This window comes from Chenopodium album, chromosome 21, assembly GCF_948465745.1.
Source record: "Chenopodium album chromosome 21, dcCheAlbu1.1, whole genome shotgun sequence".
Lineage (NCBI taxonomy): Eukaryota > Viridiplantae > Streptophyta > Magnoliopsida > Caryophyllales > Amaranthaceae > Chenopodium > Chenopodium album.
In genome coordinates, this window is record NC_137854.1 from 7,086,283 (window position 1) to 7,114,089 (window position 27,807).

General features: G+C 33.3%; 1 protein-coding gene across 1 annotated transcript; it reads left to right on the forward strand.

Moving 5' to 3' along the window:
* Positions 1 to 617: 617 nt before the first annotated feature.
* On the forward strand, positions 618 to 4,378 carry LOC145600266 (uncharacterized). Its single transcript, XM_081656189.1, has 2 exons — positions 618 to 3,525; positions 3,573 to 4,378. Exons 1-2 carry the CDS (start codon positions 618 to 620, stop codon positions 4,376 to 4,378), a joined length of 3,714 nt encoding a protein of 1,237 aa, XP_081512315.1.
* The last annotated feature ends 23,429 nt before the right edge of the window (positions 4,379 to 27,807 follow it).

A 27,807-nucleotide genomic window follows, 5' to 3' on the forward strand; every position in this document is an offset into this window, starting at 1 on the left:
CGATTTATCTCATTAGGAATTTTCAATTCCTTTATCAATTCCGGCGGCTCTGGCATCGGTTCGATCCATATTTCGAACCACACAATGTTTAAGTGACTTTAAGGGTTAGCAATTCATATATAGTGTAAATATTGACATATTTACAATTAATTGGAGAGAGAGTACCATAAAAATTAATGTTTAATGCATTATGCACCAATAAAAATTCAATATAAGAGAGGGTTGCCAACTCTTTGGGTCATCCAATCACTCCTCCAATTTTAAATAGGATCATGCTAATAAACATCTTGGGACGTTAGATAAGCATTTATAATATTTTTCAAAGTGGAATTAATTTAGGAAAGCATGTCAAAATTACACGTCGATCGATGTAATAAATGTTCTTTTAATTAAACATTTCTATTTTTAGTTATCTTATCTAATGGCGTTAGGATTTGCCTTTAAAATAATCCAATTGACAAGTCCTAAAAAAGAAAGCAACATATGTTAAAAAAAATTCCAATTTGAGTCATTTTACGCATAACTTAAGGCAGCCTTATACATCATTATAACTACATTTATGATAAACAATCACACATTTGAAAATAAATTAAACAAAATTTAAGTAATAAAAAAAAATGGAGAGAAATCCTCTAAGTGCGAATGCGAGTGCGAGTGAACTGGGAAAATCTCGAGAGGAATTAGATCAAGTGGATCGATCCAACAAGAAACCTAAGAGAAAAATAACAGACTTTATCTTCAATAGGAATGAACCTAGGGATGAATCTATGGGGGTACCAGAGGATAATCATATGAGAATAGATGGTATCGAGACTGGAATAGGAGCTATGAATGTGAATTCTGGAAATTTCCCACCTTTGTTCAAGGATATGCTTCGAAAGGAAAGTTCTCAACAACCAAATCAGTCTTGGGTAGATATTGAGGATGAAGAGGATGAAGAATTTTCTGATGATGAAGACATCCTTGAGGAAATCTTGAATGATGAGAGATGTCTTGTCATCAGATTAACCAAGGAAGAAAAGAAGAGGCTTCGACAACCATGGAAGACTGCTTTGATAATTAAGATGTTCAGTGGAAAACTAGGTTATATGGGTCTGATGCGAAGACTCAAGAAAAAATGGAACATTCGAGGTGAACTTTCCCTGACTGACATTGGTTGTAACTACTACATAGCTCGTTTCACCAATCAGGCAGACTACAACTATGTGTTGACACAAGGTCCATGGCTATTGGATGATAACTATCTCACAATACGCAAATGGGTACCAAACTTTGTTCCAGATGAGGCTCCAATCAAAGTCTTAACTGCTTGGGTAAGAATTCCAAATTTGCCTGTAGAATACTTCGATATTAGCTTTCTCAACAAAATTGGATCAAAGATTGGGAAGGTTCTAAGGGTAGACAAAACTACTGCTCAAGCTGAACGAGGACAGTTCACAAGACTCAGTGTGGAAATTGATCTTTCTAGGCCATTGCTTTCCAAGTTTTGGCTCAAGGGAAGAATCTGGAGGGTGCAATATGAAGGGATTCGCATGGTTTGCTTTCGATGTGGTAAACTGGGGCATGTAGAAGATGAGTGCAGTACACAAGATGATATGGGTGAAGGTAATAACATCAGAATAGAAAGAAATCCCCTGTTCCAGCAAGCTCAAAAACCAGAAGAAACAGAGGACTTTGGTTCTTGGATGCTCGTCAAGAAACCAGCAAGAAAATACACTCCAAGGATCCAAAAGCCAGGAGGGGTGGTGGAGAAACAAGTTCGAGGTGGTGCCACGGTGGTGAATCAGCAGAATATTGAAAACGGAAAATCTGGAGAAAAAATAGCAAGAAAAGATTCTGTTACCAATCAGGGAGATAATTCAGGAAGTGGATCGAGATTTGCCATTCTTGATAACCATGAGGAAGGTAACAATGAGATAATCTCGGAAGGAGTTAAAGAGGTGGTTGATTTAGGAGATTCCTCACAAGATAAGCAAGATAAGTTTAAGGGAATATTTGAATTGGGAAACTTGGGGGAAAATCTTCCGAAATCAAAAGATAGTCTATCTTTCAAAAAGATTTACTCGCACAAACAAGGACAAAACAATCCTAAGGGAATTAAAAAGCACACAAATCTATCTCAAGGGAAAAGAAATTTCCAAAATAAGCCTTCAGCTGAACCCTTGAAGGAAATTAATTCTAATATTCCCTTAAATGCTAAGGAAACACAAGAACTGAATTTTGTAGGCAAAGAGAATCCATCACCCTCTTTCGATGCAAACACAAAAGCTAGCCCAATTGCAGTAGAGTCGACCCTCGAAGCCATTCAAAAGCACCAACAAGAAACACCAAGCCAACATCTTGACTGCACTCATGTCTCATCGACCTTCCCCAATAACTCTAAAGATCCCACCAGAGAAGACAATATGTGTGAACCATCCAATGGAGGAACCATACATATTGATAGTGAACCCCCTGACCAATTTGTTGGAGATAAGGCTCGAACTTGGATGCCTCCGGTAACAAATCCCCCGGAACTTGTCATAATGGTGGGTGTTCCCACTGAAGTTAATCGCTTAATGAAGCTCCTAAGCCAAGCTTATGTGTCATCACTCTCTACTGTACCAGTTTCTATGGATGATACACTTCCTAATTTAGCTCCGAATTCAGCTCCTATCACATGCCTAGTGTGGAATGTTCAAGGAGTAGGAAATAGAAATTTCATCTCAATTTTGAAAGATTTGGTTCGTTCTAATCAACCTAATGTAGTTGTTCTTGTTGAAACTCACATGGGAGGAGAGCAAGCTACAAAAATTGCTACTATTTTAGGGTATCAAGGTCATGATAGAGTTGACGCAGAGGGTTTCAGTGGTGGTATATGGGTTTATTGGAGGTCTGACTTGGTAACAATTGAGCCTATTCACAAGCATAAGCAATACATCACCATGACAGTAAAACGCAATGGAACCACTCCATGGTATTTTACTGCAATTTATGCAAGCCCCGATCCGGAGAAAAGGAAAGAGTTATGGGAAGAATTGAGATCTTTTGCAATCAATAATGATGAGCCTTGGATGTTGGCAGGGGATTTCAATGAAACGAGATTCCCTTCCGAAAGAAACACATCTTGTAGAGAAACCACAAGAAGATCAGCTATTTTCAATAATTGGATTGATGACTTAGACTTACTGGAAGTCGAGTTAATTGGTGATGCTCATACATGGTCAAGAGGAAAAAGTATCGAGACAAGGCAAAGTGCAAGATTAGACAGAGCCCTATGCAACGATAAATGGGTGATGCAATTCGAACATGCCCAACTCAAACACTTTCCTGCGGTACATTCAGATCATTGCCCTCTTTTTATTTCACCTAATGGTTTTGTTCCAATGAATTCTCTTCATAGACCATTTCGATTCCAAGCCGCTTGGTTAACTCATGAGAATTTCAAGAAATTTGTGGAAGAAAAATGGAATTCGAATGAAGGGCTCATGCCTAATCTCTCAAAGTTATCCTCTGAATTACAGTCATGGAATAGGGATGTTTTTGGTAATGTTTTTAAACAGAAAAAAAAACTATCTTGGCTCGAATTGGAGGGATACAAAAGAAGTTGGCAGAGAAATCAGACAGAGGATGGATTAAGCTTGAGGCTAGACTTAGGCGTGAACTTGATGAAGTACTTGATCGGGAGGAATTAATTTGGTATCAAAAATCGAGAATTAATTGGCTAAAGAATGGAGATCGCAATACAACATTCTTTCATCTTAGCACTATTGTCAGAAGATGGAAAAACAAAATAGAAGCGATCAAGAACGATAGTGGTGAATGGCTTAGAGATAAGCTGGACATCCAAAGCCACATTGTGAATTATTTCTCGAATTTGTTCACGGAAGAAGGTGGTCCAGATAACTATGATCTGCCTCAAGACATCTTCCCCGAATTACTCACTAATGACTGGAATGCTCTTGTGAAACCTTACACTAGGGTGGAGGTTGAATATGTGGTGAAGGAGATGAGTGCCCTAAAGGCTCCAGGGCCCGATGGTTTCCAGGCCTTATTTTATCAGAAAAATTGGGAGCTTGTTGCAAATACAGTGTACAAGACGGTGATGCCTATTTTGGAGGGAAAGGGACTTCCGGAAAATATCAATGAAACCCTTATCACTCTCATTCCAAAAATTGATAATCCTGAATTAGCTTCTCAATTCCGGCCAATTGGACTTTGCAATGTTGCTTACAAAATTATCACTAAGGTGATAGTTAACCGCTTGAAGCCAATCCTTCCTCGTTTAATCTCTAATACCCAAGCTAGTTTTGTTCCGGGTAGACAAATCACGGATAACATCGTGATTGTTCAAGAGGTTATTCATACTATGAAGAGAAAGCAAGGGGCAAAAGGCTAATGGCTATTAAAATCGATTTTGAGAAGGCTTATGACCGTCTTAGGTGGCTATTCATTAGGGATACGATGGTGCAAATGAACCTCCCTATCACTATGATTGAATTAATCATGGAGTGTGTAACATCGGCATCGCTTCAAGTGTTATGGAATGGAGAGCCGTCACAAAGCTTTAAACCAAGTCGAGGCATCCGTCAAGGTGATCCATTATCACCTTATTTGTTTGTAATGTGTATGGAAAGATTCTATCAAGTAATTGAGGAGTCGATTGTGAACAAAAGATGGAAGCCTATAAGGGCTAGCCGTGATGGTCCTGCTCTTTCGAACTTATTTTTTGCAGACGATATCATCCTTTTTGCCGAGGTTAGCATCGATCAAGACGAAGTCATTCATGATTGCCTTGACAGATTTTGTAAGGCTTCGGGGCAGAAAGTCAGTTTTGCAAAATCTAGAGTTTACTTTTCGAACAACACTGATGCTAATACGAGAAAAGCAGTTAGTGAAAAGCTTCGAATGGAAAGCACGGAAGACCTAGGTATGTATCTTGGCATGCCCACCCTCACAAGCCGAGTGACTAAGGAAACCTTTAGCCATCTATGTGAGAAAATTGACAGGAGATTAGCTGGTTGGAAGACCAAATATCTCTCATTGGCTGGAAGGATGACTTTGGCTAAATCAACAATCTCGACTATGGCATTATACTCGATGCAAACAGCGAAAATTCCCAAGGCTACCTGTGAAGAGATAGACAATAAAACGAGAAAATTTATTTGGGGGGCTAATGATGAAAAAAGAGGTATCCATTTATTATCCTGGGAAGCTCTTCAAAGGCCGAAAGTAAAGGGTGGTATAGGCATCTACTCAGCTAGTCAAGCTAATGCGGCATTTCTCACAAAACTCGGTTGGAGAGTAATTTCTGAGCCAAATTCTCTCTGGTCCCGGGTTCTAAGAGCCAAGTATTGCAAAGGGCGTTGTGATGTGGATATGTTCTAACCAAAGCCGGGGAGCTCGAATGTTTGGTGTGGCATAACTGACAATGCTAAGGTTTTGGGAAAAGGTATGAAGATGGCAATCGGCAATGGTGCTAAAACATTATTTTGGGACCATAGATGGGCTACTAATGAGCCTCTAAGTGACCTTGCAACACAGCAAATCCCAGCTGAGATTGAGGGGGCAACTGTCAAAGATATGTGGGAGGAAGGTGTAGGATGGAGGTGGAGTATTTTTGCCCCATACCTCGATCAAACTTCCTTGAAAAAAATTCAGAACCACGAAGTAAGAGCAGACCCCAGCATTGGGGACTTAGTTTACTGGAAGGATGGTGATCAAGGGAAATTTACAATAAGGTCAGTGATGAGAATTATGAAGCATGAAACAGACGTGTTAGATGATGAATGTTGGGATGCCGTTTGGAGTGCTCCTGTTCAGCAAAGGATTCGCGCCTCTCTCTAGCTGGTATGCCATGATCGAGTCTTAGGGAATCTAAATCGATACAAAAGGAAGATGACTGATGATCCTCGATGTTACATCTGTGGAGCAGCAGAGGAGTCAACTTTTCATATAATTCGAGATTGCCCAGCAGCAAGAGTAGTATGGAGAAAAACCGCTAATCAATCAATTGCTCATCGATTTTATCAAGGAAATCTTCGAGATTGGATTACAGAAAATGTTAAGGAGGATGATATTGCAGGGGAATCGTGGCCTACCTATTTTGGAATTGCAGTGTGGTGGATATGGCGATGGCGCAATTGCTTCACCTTTAATCGTAGAGATGAAATTCCAATTGACTTTAGAGCCTTTCTACAGATCAGATATGATGAAGCAAGGCGAGCCATATGGGATGCAATTGAGAATGAAGGAAAGCAGAAGCCATATAAAATTCCAGCCAACATTTCGTGGATAGCACCTCAATATGGGTGGTTTGTGTTGAATTGCGATGGCGCTGCTAAAGGCTGCCCAGGCCCAGCAGGAGGTGGAGCAATCATCAGGGACTATGCTGGTAGATTTGTCACAGCATTTGCAGCAAGCTTTGGTTACTGCTCTGCTTTTAGAGCAGAGGTTATGGCCTTAACTAGAGGCCTTGAATTGGCTAGGAACTGCCAGATTGACAAGCTTGAAATTCAGATGGATAACATTGCTTGTGTTCAAGCTATCAACAGGGAACAGGTGCCAAGAGGCGAAAATATACATGACATTACTTATTGCAAGAAGCTAATGGAAGCTACTAATTGGGAAGTGAAGCTAGTTCATGTATATCGTGAAGGGAATAGAGCGGCGGATTGGTTGGCCAACCGCGGAGTAATTCAAGACTCTCAACTGGTGTATTTTAGTGATATCCCGGTAGACCTTAATCGTATCTTAGAGGAAGATGTAAGAGGTGTGGCCTTGCCACGGCTCATTCCTCCTTAGGTAGTTTTGTTTCAGTTTTTTAGTTTGTAGTTTGCTTTGTTTTCTCTGTTTGTCTTTGCTACTTGCTTTGGTAATTGCTACCTCATTGGAATCAAAAAAAAAAAAAATTATGATTCATGGAATACATAATTAGAGTAAAATACATTATTAGAGGAGATAAAAAAAAGGGAGACAGAAATATAAACCAATGGTTATTTTGAATGATGAATGCAACGTATTCATTCATAATATAAACCGTTACTACCTTCGCTTCAATTTGTTCTTAACCTTTATTGTTTGCATAAAAATTAAGGTAAAGAAGAGAGAGAATGTAAAAAAGTGAGTGTTGTAAAAAAAAGATGGATAAAGAATGGTGGGTGGATATTATATAAAAAAAAGGATAAAGTAATAATAGAGAGTAAGTGAAAATTGTTAATATTGTAGGATAAGAAGGGTAAAGTAGTAAAAGGGGTTTGCCATAAAAGGAATATTTTTTTTTTTTGAAACCACGTACTCGGACTTTAATTAATCAAGGGACAAAGAGTCCATAAGTACAAAGGAGGAAATTTCTTGGGGAAAAAAATTTTCCTACAATTGTTCAAAGCCAAAAGGAACAAACTTTGCTAAATTATGAGCGACACAATTACCATCTCGTCTCACGTGAGACCATTTGACAGACATAAAACTCGAGCACAATGCCAGAATGTCACCAAGCACCGTATCCATCTCCAGGGCTGCTGAATTTTTCGAGAGTTTCTCAATGATTAGTTTGCAATCTGATTCCAGAATTACCTCTTGGAAGCCATATCTTCTACCAAGCTTCAGAGCAAATAGAAGTGCTTTAGCTTCTGAAATCTCAAGGGACCAGAAAGGAATATAGTGAATGTGTTAAGAACATTATGACACGGCAAAAATTGAATATGTTAAGAACAAATTGAAACAGAGGTAATGTATGATTAGAGACAATTGGTGGTCAAAGTTGTGTCTCGCTAGGTAGCACATAAACGACTCGAAGTTTGGAAACCAAAACGTTTCGGATATGGAAAACATCAAGCCCTAGCCGTCATTTCTAGGCAATTGACAAGGAAACGTTGGAGTTTCCAAAATGTGTCAAGTTTTCGAAACGGAGAAATCTCAGATCCTAAAAATTTTCGTGATTCACAAGTGTCTAATCATGCGTGTCAGGTCAAAGTTACGCACTCCCCCTTCGCTCGTGACCAGGGAAGCTTCTCATAAGCGGCGTTCCTTTACAGAGTGAGTAAGTTTTAACTGCCCTAATTGCAATGACATCTCTTACGTTTTTTTTTAGTGCAAATGTATGATTAGACTTACACGATGCTTAGAGTTTGTTTTCCAGTATAGTTTTTGTGGTCATTTAATGATTACACGTTTGTTGAACATGCTGATCATGTGATTTGTTAAGATGGTGGAGAAATGAAAAATAAAGTAATTAGAAGGTGCATCGTTAGTTCGTTACTGCTCAACAATACATGTACAAAGAGTCTTTATCGTGCGTTTAACTTCTGTTCGTTACTTTTTGTCCCCATTGGTATCAATTCATGGGCATCTCAATTAATTTTAATTTTGATCAATTAAATAACACTTAGTTAGCCTAGTAGTTGAGATTATATTTCACCTTATACGGCCTTCGAAAAATAATCAACCTTATATATACCCTCATTATTTTGATGTTGTGGAATAATAATTAGGATGTAGATTTTTGGCTCACTCATAATAAGTCTGGCCTATAAAAATGTACTGATCATTCTAATAAGAAGTGTTTGTTACCTGATTAAGTATAAATTTACTCCATACCTATATTTTTTTAAAAAAAGAATTAAATAGTGAGTCAACTATATATGATCCAATCGAGTCATCTTAGGCATTAAATTATAACATCATGACAGCCGTTAATGGATCATGTCTCAGATAAAGGAATAGAAGGAGGGATGAGGCGGAGAGACAATATATTTAATGGAACCAAAATCCTATAGACTTTGATTGATTATATTGATTTCATTTTTCAATTATGTTATTTTAGTCATGTTTAAATTTTTTCATGTAACTCAATGATGATCATGTTGTAAAAGGAAGAGTGGTATTTTGGTATATAGGTGGACACTAAGGGCCTGTTCATATTTACTTAATTTCAGTTCAGTTCAGCTCCAATCAGTTCAGTTCAGTTCAGTTCCAATCAGTTCAGCTCTTAATTTCCCTCTTACATAAAATATTTATTTCAGCTCAATTCAGTTCAGTTCAATTCAGTTCAGTTGCAATCAGTTCAGTTCAGTTCAGTTCAGCTCCAATCAGTTCAGTTCAATTCAGTTCAGCTCAGTTCAGTAAATATGAACAGGCCCTAAATCATCCCCTCTTTCCTTACATATAGAGATTAAATATTATATGTACTAGTTCAACAATAGTACAACAAAACTATTTGAAACCAATATTTATGATGACTTAGGAATAATTCAAAGTTGACGTTTCGTGTTTCTAGCTACTTTAGTCTTGCTACGTTTTCACTCTATACTACCTATATATTACTACCTCCGTTAACAGTTATTTACAACATATACTATAAATGAATGCTAACTATATATTATGTGCAACAAATATTTTTTTTTTTTCTATTTTAGGTAATCATTTCTCTCTATCTCTCTCCTCATCACACGCACCCAACTTTTTCTCTCTCCATTTTATCCTCACAAACAAATGTTGCCTAGGAGTCCGCAAACACCCCATCTGTTGTAAATAATTGTTAACGGAGGAAGTATTTATAATACTCCGTTATAATATAAAAATGAGTGATTGATGGAGGCAAAGAATGCACATGGCTACACATATAGAATTTCAGTTTTAAACTTCAAACCCATGGCAATATGACATAGTAACATTAATACTTCGTATAATATAGCTGGAAATTACAAATAAAATAACAAAAACAGTACAAAGAAATAACTCTCACCAGGATTCTATATTAAGAGATGTATCCATGCCTATTATCTTCCCCACCCATTCCCAAGTGTTACAATTCTTCTGTTGTCATGAAAGTCCTTAAGAAATACACTCTTCCCCTTATAATCTTGTTGCTTCATATCATTACATTTTCATTTTGCCCATCAGTAGAGTCTTGCAACGCTGTTGATGAAGAGGCGTTACTCGAATTCAAGCGTGGAATCATAGGGGACCCTCAGTACCTAGATAGTTGGGTTCCTAGGACCGACTGTTGCGAGTCCTGGGGAGGTGTAAGCTGTGATCCTATCGCCGGAAGGGTAAATACACTCTACGTATATAACCCTGTAGGTACACTCTCCCCTTACATTGGTAATCTTACGTACCTTGAAAATCTTGGAATTTATAATGATGAGGGAGATAATGATGCGGGAGATCAAGGGTTAACTGGTTCCATACCTCCTGAACTAGGAAACCTCTCTAATTTAACTTATCTTAATCTTTACGACAATAGCCTAGAAGGTCCGTTACCCTCTTCATTGGGTAACCTCCATAAGCTACAACATCTCATCCTTCGCAATAACTACCTCTCCGGCGTCATACCCTGCAATATGTTTACATCATTGAAGTCACTTTTAACTCTAGATCTGCAGTATAATAGATTCATTAGCCCATTACCTTATTCCATTGCAAATCTGGTCTCACTTACCGACCTTGATCTTACCGGAAACTATTTCTCCGGTGAAATTCCAATTGGTATTGGCAAGCTCAACAACCTTACAAGATTAAATTTGCCCTATAATCAGTTTAACGGAAGCATACCTAAATCCATCTTTGAACTTCCAAGGGTGGAATTTGTAGATCTTTCCCATAACAATCTCAATGCTCCTCTACCAGAGTTTGTGGTAAGTAATGTCTCTAGCATGGAAGAATTATACCTTAAATATAATGATATCAATGGAGTTATACCTCATTCTATAGGCCAACTTTCCAATTTGAAACTTTTATATCTCCAGAATAACAAACTTAGTGGCCCTATTCCTTGTTCCATAGGTGGACTCAAAAACGTGGATAACATAGATTTGAGTTTCAATCAATTAAGTGGTGTTTTACCGGAATCTATAGGTCAACTTAAATCACTAATGTATTTAGATTTGAGTAATAATAATTTAACTGGTGTTTTACCAAATTCCATAGGTCAACTTAAGTCTTTGATGGAAATGAAGTTGAACGACAATAATTTAAAAGGTGTTTTACCAGATTCCATAGGTCAACTCAACGACTCTTTGATGTATATAATGTTGCATAATAATGAATTTCACGGTGATTTACCAAAATCTATAGGCAATCTTACCCAACTCAGAGGTATATACTTGGATAACAATATGATTACTGGAAAGTTGCCATCATGGATGGGCAATCTAAACCAACTACTAGAGATTAGTGCCTCAAATAATAACTTTATAGGTCCAATACCTTCAAGTTTTGGCAATCTCAGTAGCCTATTGTCTTTAAAATTATCTCATAATCAACTTGTTGGTCCACTCCCTTCTCAACTTTCTAGACTACAAACATTAAGCACCCTCGATTTATCGAGTAATCGAATCACTGGGACGTTGCCTTCTTGGATAGGAAATTTGAGCAGTTTGGGGTACCTCAACATATCCAATAATAAATTCTACTCAACACTTCCAGTAGAGTTTAGTAATCTCTCTCAACTCTTAGACCTTGATCTTCATTCGAACAACTTCAATGGCTCTTTGGGAGCAATATTTTTTAGTCGAAAGGGGTACGGGCGCTATAATTCCATTGATATATCACAAAATAAGTTTACCGGTCCAATTGACAAAGACATAGGCTTTCAGTTAGCTATGGAGCCCATTAGTTCATTGATCTTGTCGAACAACCCATTGGGAGGTTCCATACCAAATTCATTAGGTAATCTACCATATTTGCGGGTATTACAGATGGTGAGTAACCGACTTTCAGGAAAAATTCCTCAAGAACTTGGAAATTGTAGTCAGTTGACAACAATTTTGCTATCGAGGAACAATCTTACTGGAAACATTCCGAAAGAGGTGTTGAATTTTGAAAACTTACAAAGTTTTGATGTCTCGCGAAATCAACTTAGTGGAAGCATTCCTCCACACAGTGCAAGTATCCCTGCATCTGCATTTTCACATAATCCTGGACTATGTGCTCCTCCACTCCCTCCTTGTAAGCGTTTGTAATACTTGTAAGCGTTTGTAATACTTATAAGGTTTGATCTATTGGTCATATTGTGTTCTTGTCTGAGTAATTTTCACTAGGAAGGAAAATCTCAGTAAAACAAAGTCTGATTATTAAGCTATCATAATGCTTAAAGATGCAGTCGGTAATAATTACTATGAATATCGTATTATATAGTATATACTATCTTCGTTTCAATTCGTTCTAAAAGTGTTGCTTTTCGCACAAGAATTAAGGTAAAGAAAAGAGAGTGTGTAAAAAGGTAGATGGATGTAAGCAAAAGATGAAAAGTAAAAGAGAGTTTAAAAGTGTTGGTGGGTATTATAAAACATTGTATGAAGTACATAGGATATAGAGAATGAAATGGTTTTGTTTTGGCAATTTTTCCTTTTAGTTAATACGATATCCACATTTTTTTCTCTGCAAAGTACTACCTCCGTTTCATAATATTCTTAACATATTCCATTTTTATCTGTTTTATAATGTTCTTAACACATCCACTTTATTCCTTTTATGGCAACCCTTTTTACTACCTTATCCCTTTTACCCCATAATTATAAAACAAAAATTTTGTGGGAACCACCTTAAAAAAAAAAATTGTCAAGAAAAACCAAAAACGTTAAATAAATAAACCATGTTTATTTAAGGGGTCCAATTTTAAAGAGAGTCGATCGGACCTCTGCAAGAGAAGGAGGGTAGGACAAACTGATGTTGTCAAAACATAGGTAGTTGACAAGAAAGACTGAGTGTTTTATTGGTGGTGAAAAGTCTCTTGAAGTAGGAAGAAACATGGGCTCGGAGCTCACTTTGATCTTCAATTGATTGACCAGAGTCAGTTTTTAGCATTTCAATTTTTTTCTTAGCCCTTCCGATAACCACAAACATGTGGAAGAATTTTGTGTTCCTATCACCCCGTTAAAACCAAATCTCTATAGCTCTTGTCGACCAACAAACCTTTTCTTGGTTAAGGATAAGGTCTACTTGGTATGCAAGATTTTCTTTAGGGCAAGGCGGAATCGGTTATAGGGTTAGGAGTCAAGGGCTTTTTGGATACCTCCTAGTCTTGCTAGGAGTCTTTTTTTCTCTTGACAAGTCTCCTACGACGACCCAAGGTAGATTAACATACTTTGCAATTTCTCAAAGTGAATCCCACAATATATATTGACCTAGCATAAACACCAGAGAAAAAGAAGGGGGGATTTTCAGTATATACTTGAGCTATACTACTCCATGGATTGCATGGAAATCTTTGTTGTAAGAGACAAAAAGAGACCCTAGCAGAGTCCTAGGACAACAACAGCCCTCTGGAAAGAACAATAGCTTTAGGAAAAGTTTAACCGTTAGGCCACCAAGGAACTTTGATGTAATAGCAACTTGTTTATTTTATGGATTCATACACCGACTTGTTTCATTGTCGATCTTAATTTGCGGCAACTCACATCTCCAAGTAATAAATAATTATGGAGTATTATTTATTACTCAAATCAGTTTTTTTTAATGATTTGACTTTTAGATTTTGTATATACTAATTAAGTACTCCATTGCATCTATTTTCTTTTAATCTGCACACTTCACCATTTTGCGTATGCGTAGACAAAACTTTAAAGATATATATATCTCTAACTATATATTTGGAAAAATTATAAAAAAAAAAAAAAAAAAAAAAAAAATTGATATTTTAAAAGTACATGCCGAGACGAATCAAAAAAGACCTCATATAAATATATTTATTCTTATGTGTCAATAACAAATAACGGTCAAAGCACACTCTATGAATACTGCATTTTGTTAAACAGAGTAAATTAAAAAAAAAAACAGAGAGAGTAATTAGTGAGTGTTCTGGGCGATATTTTCGATTGTTACATTTCATAATTTTTTATCTAATAAAAGAAATTCACATCATGATGTAATAAGTAATTGCATAATAATTTTTGAAAAATTCTCTTAGAAATTTTGGAAATAATTATAGTTATATATATATATATATATATATATATATATATATATATATATATATATATATGTACTTCATCTGTTCTTTTTTACTTGACCTGTTTCTTTTATCACGCTTGCCAATGCAAAACTTTAACAAACAATAACTTTAATTTTCCATAAGTAAAAATTATAAAATTTACATATTATGATAGTACTTATTGAGACGGATTCAAAAAGATCTTACATGAATATGTTTTTCCTTATATTATTCACAAAAGACGGTCAAAGGAGGGGTGATGAATAGTGTAAAAGTCAAAGCGAGTCAACTAAATAAGAACTCCTCTTATATAAAAACCCTTTTTTATGTAAGAACACTTTTTGTTCTAAACTTTTTCCTATGTTTTAAATATTTTTTCTGTTTATGTTCTAAAGTTTTTCCTATATTCTAAATTTTTTCTACTTATGTTCCAATGTTCTAAATTATTTTTTCAGCTTATGTTCTAAATTTTTTCCTATTTATTCAGATTATGTTATTAATTTTTACATATGCTATGATTTTTTTTTTCAACTTATGTTTTAAATTAATTTTCTTATGCTCTAACTTTTTTTGTTGCTTATGTTCTAAATTTTTGCTATCTTCCAAATTATTTTTCTTATGTTCTAAAATTTTCTGCTTATGTTCTAAATTTTTTTTCTATGTTCTAAATACGAAATTCTCAAAATTATAGAAATGTCATTACTAAAGGATCAGATCAAAACTAATAAAGGGCTGAGATTGGTTCTTATACAAGATTGAGTTCTTATATAGTGGAGGGTTTTTACATGAGCCTTCCTATATATATATATATATCAATTCTATCCAAGACATTGTAGGCAGTTAGCCACGGTGTCGATATAGATCTGATCAATCTAGTTGCATTTGTAACGGATGGTTTTGGTATTGTCAATAATTACAGATGGAGTATTATTTTGGAAAAATTAACAAAAATAATCCAAACTATTAACTCCCTTCCCATTTTAATCCCAACTAAGTTTTAAATCAGAATAATCCTAACTATTAAGGATCCTTCTCAAATTAGTCCCTCTTACCTACTACTTGTGATACCGGTTGAAAGTTTTTTTTTAGACAATTAACTTTTTATTTATATAATTTAATTAATATCACCCATTATCCACCATTACCCCTATCTCTCTCTTCTGTCATACCACCATAGACCCACCACCTCCTCACCGCCACACCACCACACCGGCACCACCATCGTCCTCACTGCCACACCACCACCGGTCATCAACCCACCTCCTCTCCCAATTGCGGCACCCTACTAATTTTAATTAAAATAATTTGTTCAGGTTTGACATTTTACTAATTTTAGGTATATTCCCCGCAAAAGAAGAATAGTCCACCATTAATCAGCTCAATCCGCTAATTAACTGGGCATATTTCGTTACTACACATTAATCACCATTCGCACCCCCGGTCGGTGTGCTTTTTGCAGGGGCAAAAATTAAGGTGGGTGGATTACCGGTGGTGGTGTGGCAGTGACTCATTGTTATTTTTGGTCATTGACTCATTGTTGTTGTTGGTAATGGTAGTTGATGGCTGGGGTGGCAGAAAAGGGTGGTTTCAATGGATGGGCTTGGCTGGAAAGATAGTTTTGGTTGCTGGGGGTGGATGTAAAGGTGGTTTTAATGGATGGAGTTTGCTGGGTAGGTTTGAGAGGACGGTGGTAGGAGTTTGGTGTTGAAAGCAGATGATTTTTTTTTTAAAAAAAAATAATAATGTAAATAATTTAACCAATAATATGTTGACATGTTGCTCATTTACCTGATTAATAGGTTAACAAAAGTCTAAAACTAATCTGAGAAGGGACCTCTCATAGTTGGGATTATTCTAATTTAAATCATAGTTGGGATTAAAATGGGAAGGAAGTCAATAGTTTGGATTATTTTTGTTAATTTTTCCTATTATTTTTTGTATTTTTGTTGCAGTGTTGTGGTTGATGATAGTAAAACATGTTAAACAATAACAACAAATGGATTGACATAGACATAATAAACTACGTAGGGAAAGAGAAATCCATGTTATTCCTCTTATCAATTATTCGGAACTTTCATAAGGTACAGATTAAAAACAATAAAAAAGAACATAAATAGTACATGTTGGACAAGTACCATAGAAAGGTTTAAACATAATAAAAAGTGACAACAAAAACAAATAAGGGAGTCAACCACAAAAGTTATGTAATCGGCTAAGGCCAGAGGCAGGCCCCCTCTTCATCATCTGACAAATTTGGATCACAACATATACCAATATAGCCTGCTTCATGGTTTCGGCAAAGTAGTCCATCGCAACAACCACTTCCAACTGTGCCGGAGCAGGGCCAAGTTTTGTCCAAGCACCATTCCCAAGGCCATCCATCTGTCCCTGACATTGCCATTTCTGCAACCAATTACAAACACGTCACTAGTTATTACGGTGTAAATACTCATTAGCTTTAAACCAAATTATCTTTGGCAAGCGTTCTTTTTTACTTGACCCGTTTTGACTTTTACACTGTTCACCAACCCACCTTTGACCGTCTTTTGTAAATTATATACACGGAAAAACATGTTCATGTAAGATCTTGTTATAATCGTCTAAATAAGTGTTATCACAATATATAACTTTTATAATTTTTTACTTAGAGAGAATTAAAGTTATTGATGATTCAAGTTGTGCATTGCAAGCGTGATAATTAAAAGAAACAGGTCAAGTAAAAAAGAACGGAGGAAGTAACATGCACACTATTACAATTTACAAAACTTAAGGCAGTTTATTGTAAATTACCTGATGCGACGAGGATGATTAGTATCCCTAATAGTAATGCCTTCTTATCATATTGTAGCCATGCCATTCTAATTTTTTTTTTTTTTTTTTTTTTTTTTTTCTGGAAGGCTAAGTACTTAATTGGGCGAAATGTTTGGTTGGTTTTCCATTTACATCTTCGCTATTTAACATGGTTCATTGTAGCTGGGGCGTTGAAAGAGGAAATTGATTAATTAATCTCCCCAGAATTATAATTATATTCTAAAAAATGTTTTATATATATAATTGGAGTATATATATAAAAGTATGAAGAAAAGGAAGCTGCAATGATATATCCTTCACATTATTGGTTTGTTACATAAGAAATTAAATGTGTTGATCTCCTCTCCATCTAGGTCAACTATTCTACTGATCTTCATTCATTTTGTATAAATATAAGATATTAATTCCACGATCCCAATTCGGCAATGGCTAGAAATCATTATGTAATAGCTCGAGTATAAACGAACTGTGGAGAATTAGAATCTATACTTTATTAGTATTTAAAAACACAAACCAAAATTGACACATGTCATCATTCTTTTTCACCTTTCTTTATTCATTCTCCCTCCTTATGTTTTCAAAGAAACTCTCTCTTCATCTCCCCCTTTATTTCTCAATAACTTTTATATTTTGTAATCTTTATTTTAATTCAATAACAAATTAAATTTCCTAAACCTTCTCCTCTTCTCATTATTCCATCTATCAATTCAATTTATTTACATTCATAATTCATTTCTTTAATTTGACCCCTTATCTTCCCCCTCTTCTTATATAAATACAAATTTTCAATAAAGAATTTTTCACACTCATTAAGTTTCAAAAACTAAAAAATTAGAGAAACATCTCTCAAAATTCTATGTGAAATTTCTACAACAATGAGGATGATGATTGAAAAGGAAAATATTGAGGTGACAAGAATACTATGGAAATTCCATGGGATGACATTGTTTGCGTGTCATGGGGCTTTAATTTTGAAGATATTAAGCGCAATATAAGAGACATATATTGGTAAAGACTAAAGAAGAATATCAGGCCTTCACATTTGATGTAAAAATTTTAAAATTATAATAAGTGTTTGGTATTTACGAAGTAGTTTTTTATACAAATTGTTGATTAATATATCATGCGATAGAGATATGATTTTACGATTTTAAGCCATTTTTTCTACAACTATTAGTCTATTACCACTAATTCATAAAATATTATAATATGTCAAAAGACGATAAAATAATTCATTCAAATAATTTGTAAAGGGTTTTTTTTTTTTTTTTTGGTGACAAGATAATTTGTAAAGTTTCAAATAAATTTATAACTTAAGCATAACCCGTGCGTAGAACGGGTCCAAAAGCTAGTTAGAATTAGAAAAGCTTAAATTGTATTGATTAGAAGACACCTTTTTAATTGACAATAATATTGTAGCCATTATATTAGATCAAATCTCAACCCTTCATTTATTTTAACTAATACAAACCATTGATTAAGGATTAAAGATTGACTTTTAAAAAAAATGATTATAAAAAAAAAAAAAGTTCTTTCGATCACATATTACTACCGCAACTCGCAAGTTTCTTGATGATATTATAGTGTTCATTCGATTCCTATCCTCCTCATTATAGTTTTATATAGTATAATATATATGCCATCGAAATTGTTATTCCGAATTTCCGATCCAGATCTTCAGTACCATATTTAATTTTTTTTTTTCCATTAAAAAACTACCGCAACATTTATCTCAATTCTCAATATTAATTTAGCATAATCCTTTAACATCTAAACGAAGGAAGAATGATTCCAAAACACAGAGGATTATGTTTCAGAATTACTGAAGGAGAAACTGATTAACTGAATCTAAGAACAAAGAACATGTGTATTTTATTTGTCAATTATCTTTTTATTTTTGGTTAAAATAAACTAAATAGTCATTTAAATCAACGGTTTATATTGGTCAAAATAAATAAAAGGCTGAAATTTGATCTAATATAATAGCAACAATAATATTGTAGTCATTCAAAAGTCATCCTCAATTGTAGGACTTTTAACTATGATCATTTCTAATAACTATGATCATTTGGCTGTCATTATATCAATAATTATGGGCCTTTTAGTAATTGAAGCCCAAATTGAGGTTGCAAAATCTTGTCCAGAAAGCCCATATAAATTGATGGTTGGGCCTGGTAAAGAAACCAACCTTTTGATTGATTTATGTTATGGGCTTATGGCAACGGGAAGAGGCCCAAAGTTTAGCTGCAAATTTAGAAGTAAACAATGTAACATAGATTGAATTAATTTGTGCTAGTGAGATATTAATATTAAAGGAAATTTTGAATATTAAAAACTTCATATATTCATTTTGCTAGAAAAAAAGCCCTTGAAATTAAGGCAGTTTTAGCATGTACTTTTACCATTTCTTCTACAAAATTTTTAAATCACTAGTTGTATTCGTTGTTATCTATATTTACAGTCAATAAGTCAATTTGATAAATTAAAGTGCAAGTCCTCTTGAAGAGTTGAAGATTACTCATCAATTAATTACAACTTATCATAATACCATCAAGCATCAACCACGTACCATTGCTTGAATGATTGAGGAATCGAGCTTTTAACCTTGAGTTTGGAAGGTTAAAGTGTTATTATTACGATAAAAGCATGTCATCAGTGACAATGGACTCGTTATTATACATCACTTCCTCAAATTTAATTTAACTTTAACTTATTTATTTTTGAAACCAATCTAACTTTAAATTAAAGGAACATGTCTTTTTGAGATCGTTTCAACAAATTAGATAGCTAAAGATAATCATATTTATATATCTCTTATCGATACTATCATACTAAGAATTTTATTCAATAAACGAACATGATTAAATTAAAATTAAACCTTTAGAAGATTTAAAGACTTAATTTGAATTTGTCTTAATTAAATATTACTAATCTCGTGAAAATTTCATAGATGATAGGCGTGCATTTATTTGAGCTTAAACTAGTATCAAACTTTTGGTCAAAAGTAATCCATATTCTATTAATCAAAACAAGATCATAATATTGAGACAGATTAGGGTAATCTAATGACGAATTTAGTTAATCAAACACGGCTAACGAGTTGGGGACTATTTCCAATTTTTCATCAAGTCAAATCCGTTACGTTACCATGCAATATTCCTGTTTGGTCAATATATACTTTTTCTTAGCAATATTTTTATACGACTATTTACGCCCAAAAAATAACAAAAAAAAAAAAAAACACATGTGCTATACACTTTTATTTTATTCTATATGTTATTATAATTTTATACATAAATAGAGACCTAAATTCACAATCAACTTTATATTATCTCCTTCTTGTGAATTGCATGCTTGAAAGGAGCTTATGATTTAATACCAATATATTTAGCACTTTATTCCACAAAATTAGGACCGTATACTAAAGGTCCGGTATATATATCTATCACTTCTCGTTGAATTTATTTGCATGTAGAATCTCCTATTATTTTTTTTTTTTTTTTTTGAATAAAGAATCTCCTATTATTATATACATCAAATCAAGGACATATTTGATATTAAAAAAAAAAAATGTTTAAAAAATTAATTTCTATAAAATCAAAGTAGTGGACATAAATGAGCACTTATACTTTACATTATAAGATATGAAGAATTATTTATAAATAAAGTGAAACAATGGATCCAACATTGAACTATAGAATATTATAATGAGTTATTTATTATATAGATTGATTAGTTCAGATAAAAATATATATTTAGGCATTTTGTCTATCAAATAACATTACTCCGTAATGATTTATCCTTATGTTATTTAGGTTATTTTTACTCGTAAATATTACATTGTGTATAATCAAGTAATGTAATCCGAGTAATAATTGGATCGGATAATCTAGTATGAATTGCATATCACAAGTTGATCGTAAGAAGATTAAATTTTTTTTAAAAATGGTCAGTATATGTTTACTAGCACAAACAAAAAAAAGTGTTAACTGTATGGATGTTGGAAGGCAAAATATAAGGTGATATAGACTTAACTTTAACAAGCAAGATACACGTAATAAAGAAGGTTACAACATGCAGTTTTCTAAAGGTTTTCACCACTTGAATGTTGCGGGATTGACCTTAAACGGGAAGGTTCACCTTATCCTTAATTGCTAGTTGAGTCATCTATTACTTTTTATTTATATTTTTATTATACTACTAATAAATAGTAAGTAATCACTATGAATTTGGATAACTAGGTTTGTATATGTATGTCAACGAGGTCAAATATTTGAAGCCGAGGATCATACTTTATGGTAATTCCTCTTTTTAAAATTTTATCTAGGTCAAAAGCAGATTTTATTGACTAGTTATAAGCCATCATGTCGTTATTATTGCATGTAAATTTAAAGGTGGCTAGCCATATCCATAGTATAATCGTGGTTGGATAAGTCTTATTATAATATTGATTTCAAAATTGCTTTTCATTTACAATAATATTAAATCTAGAGAGAACATAAATAATCTGAGAAGTGAACTTCGATGTGTCAAATTATAAGACATGATAGTTTAAGTTTCTTAAGTAATTTCATAGCGACATCAAACACATATTGACATATCTTGAAAGCATACAGTTATGTAGTTTTCTTGACTAGATAGAGGAATCAGGTTTTTTGTTTGGAATATGTGGTGGTAATCCATACATTATTGTTTTCTTGCTAGTGCTTTTGCATCACGTTGTACCAAATTAATTAATTGCCCAACCTAATTACATCAATTAAGAACAAGATAATCATCTATTGGTCGTACGATAAACTGATTTGCATCATTGCATGGCCACCCTTCAATTAACTTCACCAACTTGTTCATAAACTAATTTGCATGGACATCCTTTAACTTCATCAACTTGTTAAATTAAAAACTTATAATAATTATAATATAATCTGATTGCATGGCCATCCTTTAAAGAGTTTAAACTAACTCTTACATATATAATTAAATAGAATGTATACGAAGTATAAATTAATCATACATGTTACGTACCAAATTGTATAAAATGATAAAAGACATCAAATAGTTTGAGTATAATCCAAAATTCAATTCATATATAACCTACCTGAATTATCTGTGTTACTCTATATAAACTAGGCAACAAAATGTCGGCTAAAAGGTTATTACCTACTAATTAACATTAGCTAGCTTAGTAGATTATTATCTAATTTGTCAAAAACATATGTTTAGGTATAATTAATTTTCACATAATTTAACTAAATTGCATGGCAAAGCAAATTTAACCCACATGCATGCATGCAAATGGAAGACAAAAATGTAAATCCACATGCATAGCAATATCTTGATAAGGGCAAAAATTAAAGGCATTTTTATTACATGGACATACATCATCTTAGCTAAATTTATATAATTATATTCATTTCCTCTATAAAAATAATTTTTTAATACAAATAGATATTTAATTTGCGGCTTGCATTATACCAAAGTACCTCATCTGTTTATGTCATTGGTTGTCATTTTGACCTACTTCAACTTCTTAATACTACTTTTTTCTGTTGCCCTACTTTCTCATCGTCAGTTAGATTGAATCTATGCAACTACCACTTTTGGCCGTAGGAAAACAAAATCATTAAGAAACGTAGTAAATGGCCTTTCGATAGATAGGTTTGACCTTTTTATTAAACAAACATTTTTTTCCTATTCTAATACTCCGTAACTTCTTATATTCATTTAAGGGACACAACGAAGCCTGAAAACACAAAGGGTAACTATGATATACGGAGTACAAGGTTTATGATACATTATAAGTTTGTTTTTGTAGGGTTTATCTGGTTGATTCTAAGTATATATACTCGAGTGTATATACTAAATGTATACTATAAGCTAATATTATACTCAAAAGAACTAGGTTAATGTATTAAAATCCAACTTGAATGCTAGTGACGCAAGTCTTTAATAAAGAGGGTTGAAGACTTAAGAGAATGCGAAGATAAGGGCATGCAAAAAATGGCAAAAGGAAGAGAATGATGCTATGCTTACTACAAAGCATAAAAGCTTTATTTACAAACAGGATCTTATCTATTCTCACTTTACACGCCATTTTAGACACCATCCTAGCTGGCCGCCTAGCTCCTTACAAAAAACATTGGTTGTTAAATTTCAATGGGGTCAAAGATAAATTTTTTTTGTGAAAAAAGTACAATTTTTTAGTCACCTTATTGATATGTAGTTTGAAATGTTTGATAAGGTGAAAGTTTAATGTATATATTTGTTAAAGTTTGAAATCATTATTTGCCAAACTCATCATTATGAGATTGATTAATTAATGTTGGGAGGTTTGAACCTTATTACCTTTGATCAAGAATCCGTAATCAAAGTGTATATTAGGCAATTGTTTATTTCATAAGTAAATCTATACAAACATGTATATATAGAACACGTTGTAAAGTTAAAATATTATTATGACATTGTTTTATACGTTAACTAAATATAAGCGCATTTGGTAAATGTTCCAAAAATTTTATAAAAATGATTTAGAAAAATAGATCGATTATCATAGAATCTCTAATTGTTGGACAAATAATTCAAGAAACGTTTTAATTCTTAAGAAGTTGTGATCTTCAAAATGTACCATATCTTCACGCAGCCGAACGACCATGCATGGATCCAAATTTGTAGCAATGTAGCATACTAGTCTAAAGTTTGTTCATCATTGTTGTTTGGCTAACTTGTTTTGATGTTTATTATTGTATCGAAATTGGGATCCATTATGCTTATCTTATCATGGGAGAACTCTCTAACTCATTACATTTTGCATTAGGGCTCAAAAACAAATTAAAGTTCTAGTCACTAGAACAAATAACATCCATATTGGGAAGATGAGCATTCTAGTTGTTTAATTATAAGTATTAAATTCCAATTGTTCCATTAAATAGTTATAATGTGTTGTCTTTATCAATAAAAAGAAGAAAAAATGGGCAAAATCGAGCAATTTCTGGGAATGTAGCATGGTGCCCACAATATCACTAATTCACTACTAAAGTACTTTTGTAATTTGCACATTGTTAAATTAAGTAATTAATCCTCATTCCTATAAAAAAAATGGCAATTTTATTTGACTTTTAGTAGTTGATTCCATTTTTCATAAAGGGGTCGCTCGAAGATTATGATTATGGATAAATATCGACATAATCTAACTTTAATTCGTAATTTATGTTGCAATGCGTACTTTAAGCATGGATTTGTTTGTCGTTTAACACTAACTAGCACTTTGTTTTCTGTTTACACCATATTTACAGATTAATATAAACTACTAGATAGAAAATGCTTTAAGCCAAACTATATCCTTTAGCAATAGTATTAATCCGAATACGAACAATCAATTAAAGTTATCCATTTCACAAAGTATTGAGTGAGACCGTTTCACCATGAGTCCACTACCCAAATAATACATATAGAGTATAAATATATTCCAAGAGCTGATAATTTATATGAAATGTCCAAAAACTTATACGAAGTATATAAATATCAAAAGTTGAGGTGTAATAAACCCTACCTGTATATAAAATAAGTTATATACATCTCATCGTAAGTCCGGATTCATACAATATTTTCTCCGTGATAATTTTATGGTGCGAATTGAATATTGAATTGATTTTAAAGTTTTACCCTTTCACGACATGCCCATGCATAATAATTGGATGATGACATGTATTTTGACAAAAATCATTGCGTTGTCTATGCCCCATATAATGTCAAAAACCGTACGCTTATACATAGCCAATCAATGTTTCGATAATCCATGCAATTTACAACCCATGCAGTGTATTGTCCATTTGTTAAAGACTTTAATTTACATAAGAATATACAATTATTGTGTATTAGCAATATGAAGAAAGAAAAAAAAAAAAAAAAAAAAAAAGGAAAACGTATGAGGTTTTAATTTAATGTTTTTACACGTATGCCATGCAAACACCGATACACGTGTTGATTACACGACCCTAAAATATACTTGGCATACTTAGGTATATCCGAGTTTATGATGAAGTTTAAGGTAAATTAACAAATTATTATCGACTATTAGCCCGTTGTTAAATGATTTAGAAATTCATAAAGTTAAGGGGCATGGATCATGCATGTATGTATAGTTAAGCCATAGACATGAAAGGGTCGTTTGTGATAAGATATACGTTAATCCAGCTAACATGCCACTAATTCACTTTAGCTTTGTTGCTTCAAATATATGCATATATTAAGCATAACATATGCGCGAGTAGTAAAATAGATATGCAAACGGCTGTTTTTTTATCCATGCATGCAAGTGTGCTCCTAAAAGTGGAAGCTTATATGAAATATTATGTCTAAAGCTTATAATTGACAAGTCAAGAAGACAAGTCTTGTCTTACAAATTTTCTTTTTATCTGTAAGATTTGGGCCTCTTGTTAAGCTACTTCTTCCAATTTAGCTCATCAGATTGTCCAAAACGAGTAGAGCCAGAGATATCTTATTCGCCACTCTCCAAATTAAATCACTAATAAATATTATATACGTTAAATTATTGGTTCATATAGCCAACCCTATCATTCTATGAAACAATGTTATGATATTGTTGCAGTATAGTATAAAGTATAAACATTTAAACCCCCAAAAGGATAGTAATAATGACTAACCACACCCGGACTAAACTACAATTTTACATCAAATTTGGCTGTACTATCAAATTTAAACCCCCAAAAGCTTTACTCTTAACACTTATAACTCCAATTTGACCAACAATTGTAATTTTTATACAAGGTTAATATATTCACATGCAGTCTTATTAGCTTTGTCTTAATATGTATTTTTGGAATATTAAGTTTTTATAAAAATTACAAGCAATACATAATTAAATATATTAAGGATTGAAATTATACATTGATATATAAACACGTAAAACTCTTATAAACGGGATAGTATAAAAGAGCATTAAATTAAACAGTGTGCTCCTATAGACGAGGGTCCGGTGTCCGGAATCATATGGATGGAAAATCCTAAAGTCGTGCGGCATTGGCTGCCTCACTAATAGCTTAAGACTTGTGGAGCAACTTGTCTAAACTTGTATCACAAACAACAAAAGATTATATTAGGGATTTAGGGGTCCAACTTAGGGTGACTCGTCATTCAAATTCAATCATGTGGTTTTGATAATGCTTGTCAATTTAGACCTTAAGTTACTGTTAAGGAAACATTCTGTTTTTTTATATAAATTTTTTCATATAATATACTACGATAGATCTAACTCATCTAAGACTTGTAACCCTACCTTTGATTTTGATATATTATCTACGTATATATACTCAGCTGAAATTATTAATTTCCGGATTATGTAGCTGTTATGTAGTTGCCATTAATTTTTAAAATTTTTTAATGGCCAGTTTTCCTTTGATATTAGAGTGGAAGATCTCAAAATTTTAATATGTGTATGTACGGATCAGGTCAAATAATACATGATCGAGGTCAATATCAAATGTGCACTTTTCGAATTTAATATACAAGCAACCTATAAAAATTGAGGGACGACAAAGCATAAGAATTAATTTAAGAATTGAAATTTAAAATGATGTAATTTTCATGTATCTTCAAAAATACACCATCCTAATACCGTTTCACGAAATACTTTGTTCCCTTTTAATAACTCATTCCGTTCAAATTTAGTAGTAACATACATTATTAATCCAAAACAACTAATTTCAACAGAGAAAATGGGATAAAAACAAAGGTCCTACTTCTCGAGTGGTCATATTTCATACAAAAGTAGTAGGAAACAGGAAACAAAAAGAAAGGATCAAAAAATGGATGATCCAAGATTATGTAGAAGATATAAATAGATTATGATACCATGTGGCAATGTTGTTGACTCCTTTATTAATTAGGGTTGCCCATAACATAATAAAGCAAAAGGGCCGACTATATTATTTGTCACATGCCGTGTAGTAATGTTTGTGCATGGAGCTTAGCTTATGACGGTCCTACCTTCTTCACAGCAAGTGATTTCTTTGGCCATTTCTCGCATTGTTTGGATTTCAAGATTGCACCAGAACATACAATAGGATTCACTATTTTGCCCACCACAATAATGTCTTCAAACCCTTTTTTAAAACGCTCTTTGCGGTTACTATCAGTTCATGAATAGTAAAGTAGATCGAGTAATATAAAGATGGAAAAAATTTAATTAAGTCAACAAAAATGGATTTATTTTGTATTGGATAATGGGGTTTAAGTGTAAACAGATATCACAAGAATAAATGTAAAGGTAAAAGTATAAATCAATTCAACGAACCAAAAATAAAAAATTATTGAAGATAAATTGTAAAGAACGTTAAGGAACAAAAGTAGTACGTATTGTCGTCTCATTTATAGGTCATTGTTGTACACTTGTACTTGTTCTTAAAAGTTGAAACTGCATAAAAATAATTAAAATAATTTGATCGGTAACTATGTATATCCTATCTTAATATTATAGATAATTTGTCTTAATTCTTGATGATTATGGAACTAGTATCAATTATATATGTCAATTTAGCTCGGCTTGATAATGATCATCATGGTACAATCTATTGTATTTTACTTTATTTTTTTTATTTCATGTATATTATTTCAAATCTATCATAAAATTCAAATAACTTTGTTTAATACACAATGTTGTTGTATCACTTGTATGTAGTAATGTAGGCGACAAAGGTCAAATATAAGTGATTGTTGGTTATCTGCAATAAGATATTACGCAGTATTCACATGATATAATACTCCAAGAAATTCTCCAGTGACAATAGTTTATAATTAACCAGGCCAGTACATACGTAGTGTATGTCGGCAACACTACACCATGTAGGCATGTATCATGTAGGCGTACGTAGTGTGGTAATGCAGTTCAAATAATTGTGTGGATGCTGTCCTTGAGGGCAAAAAACAACCACCTTGCATTGTAAAATAACTCTTTCACGTCGTATTGGTACATTGGATGACTACTGGATGTGTGGTCGCGAATCGCGATGGCAATTGTTAGTGATCGAAATGTGTTCAAGTATATATGGCGAGATAAATTCCATTAG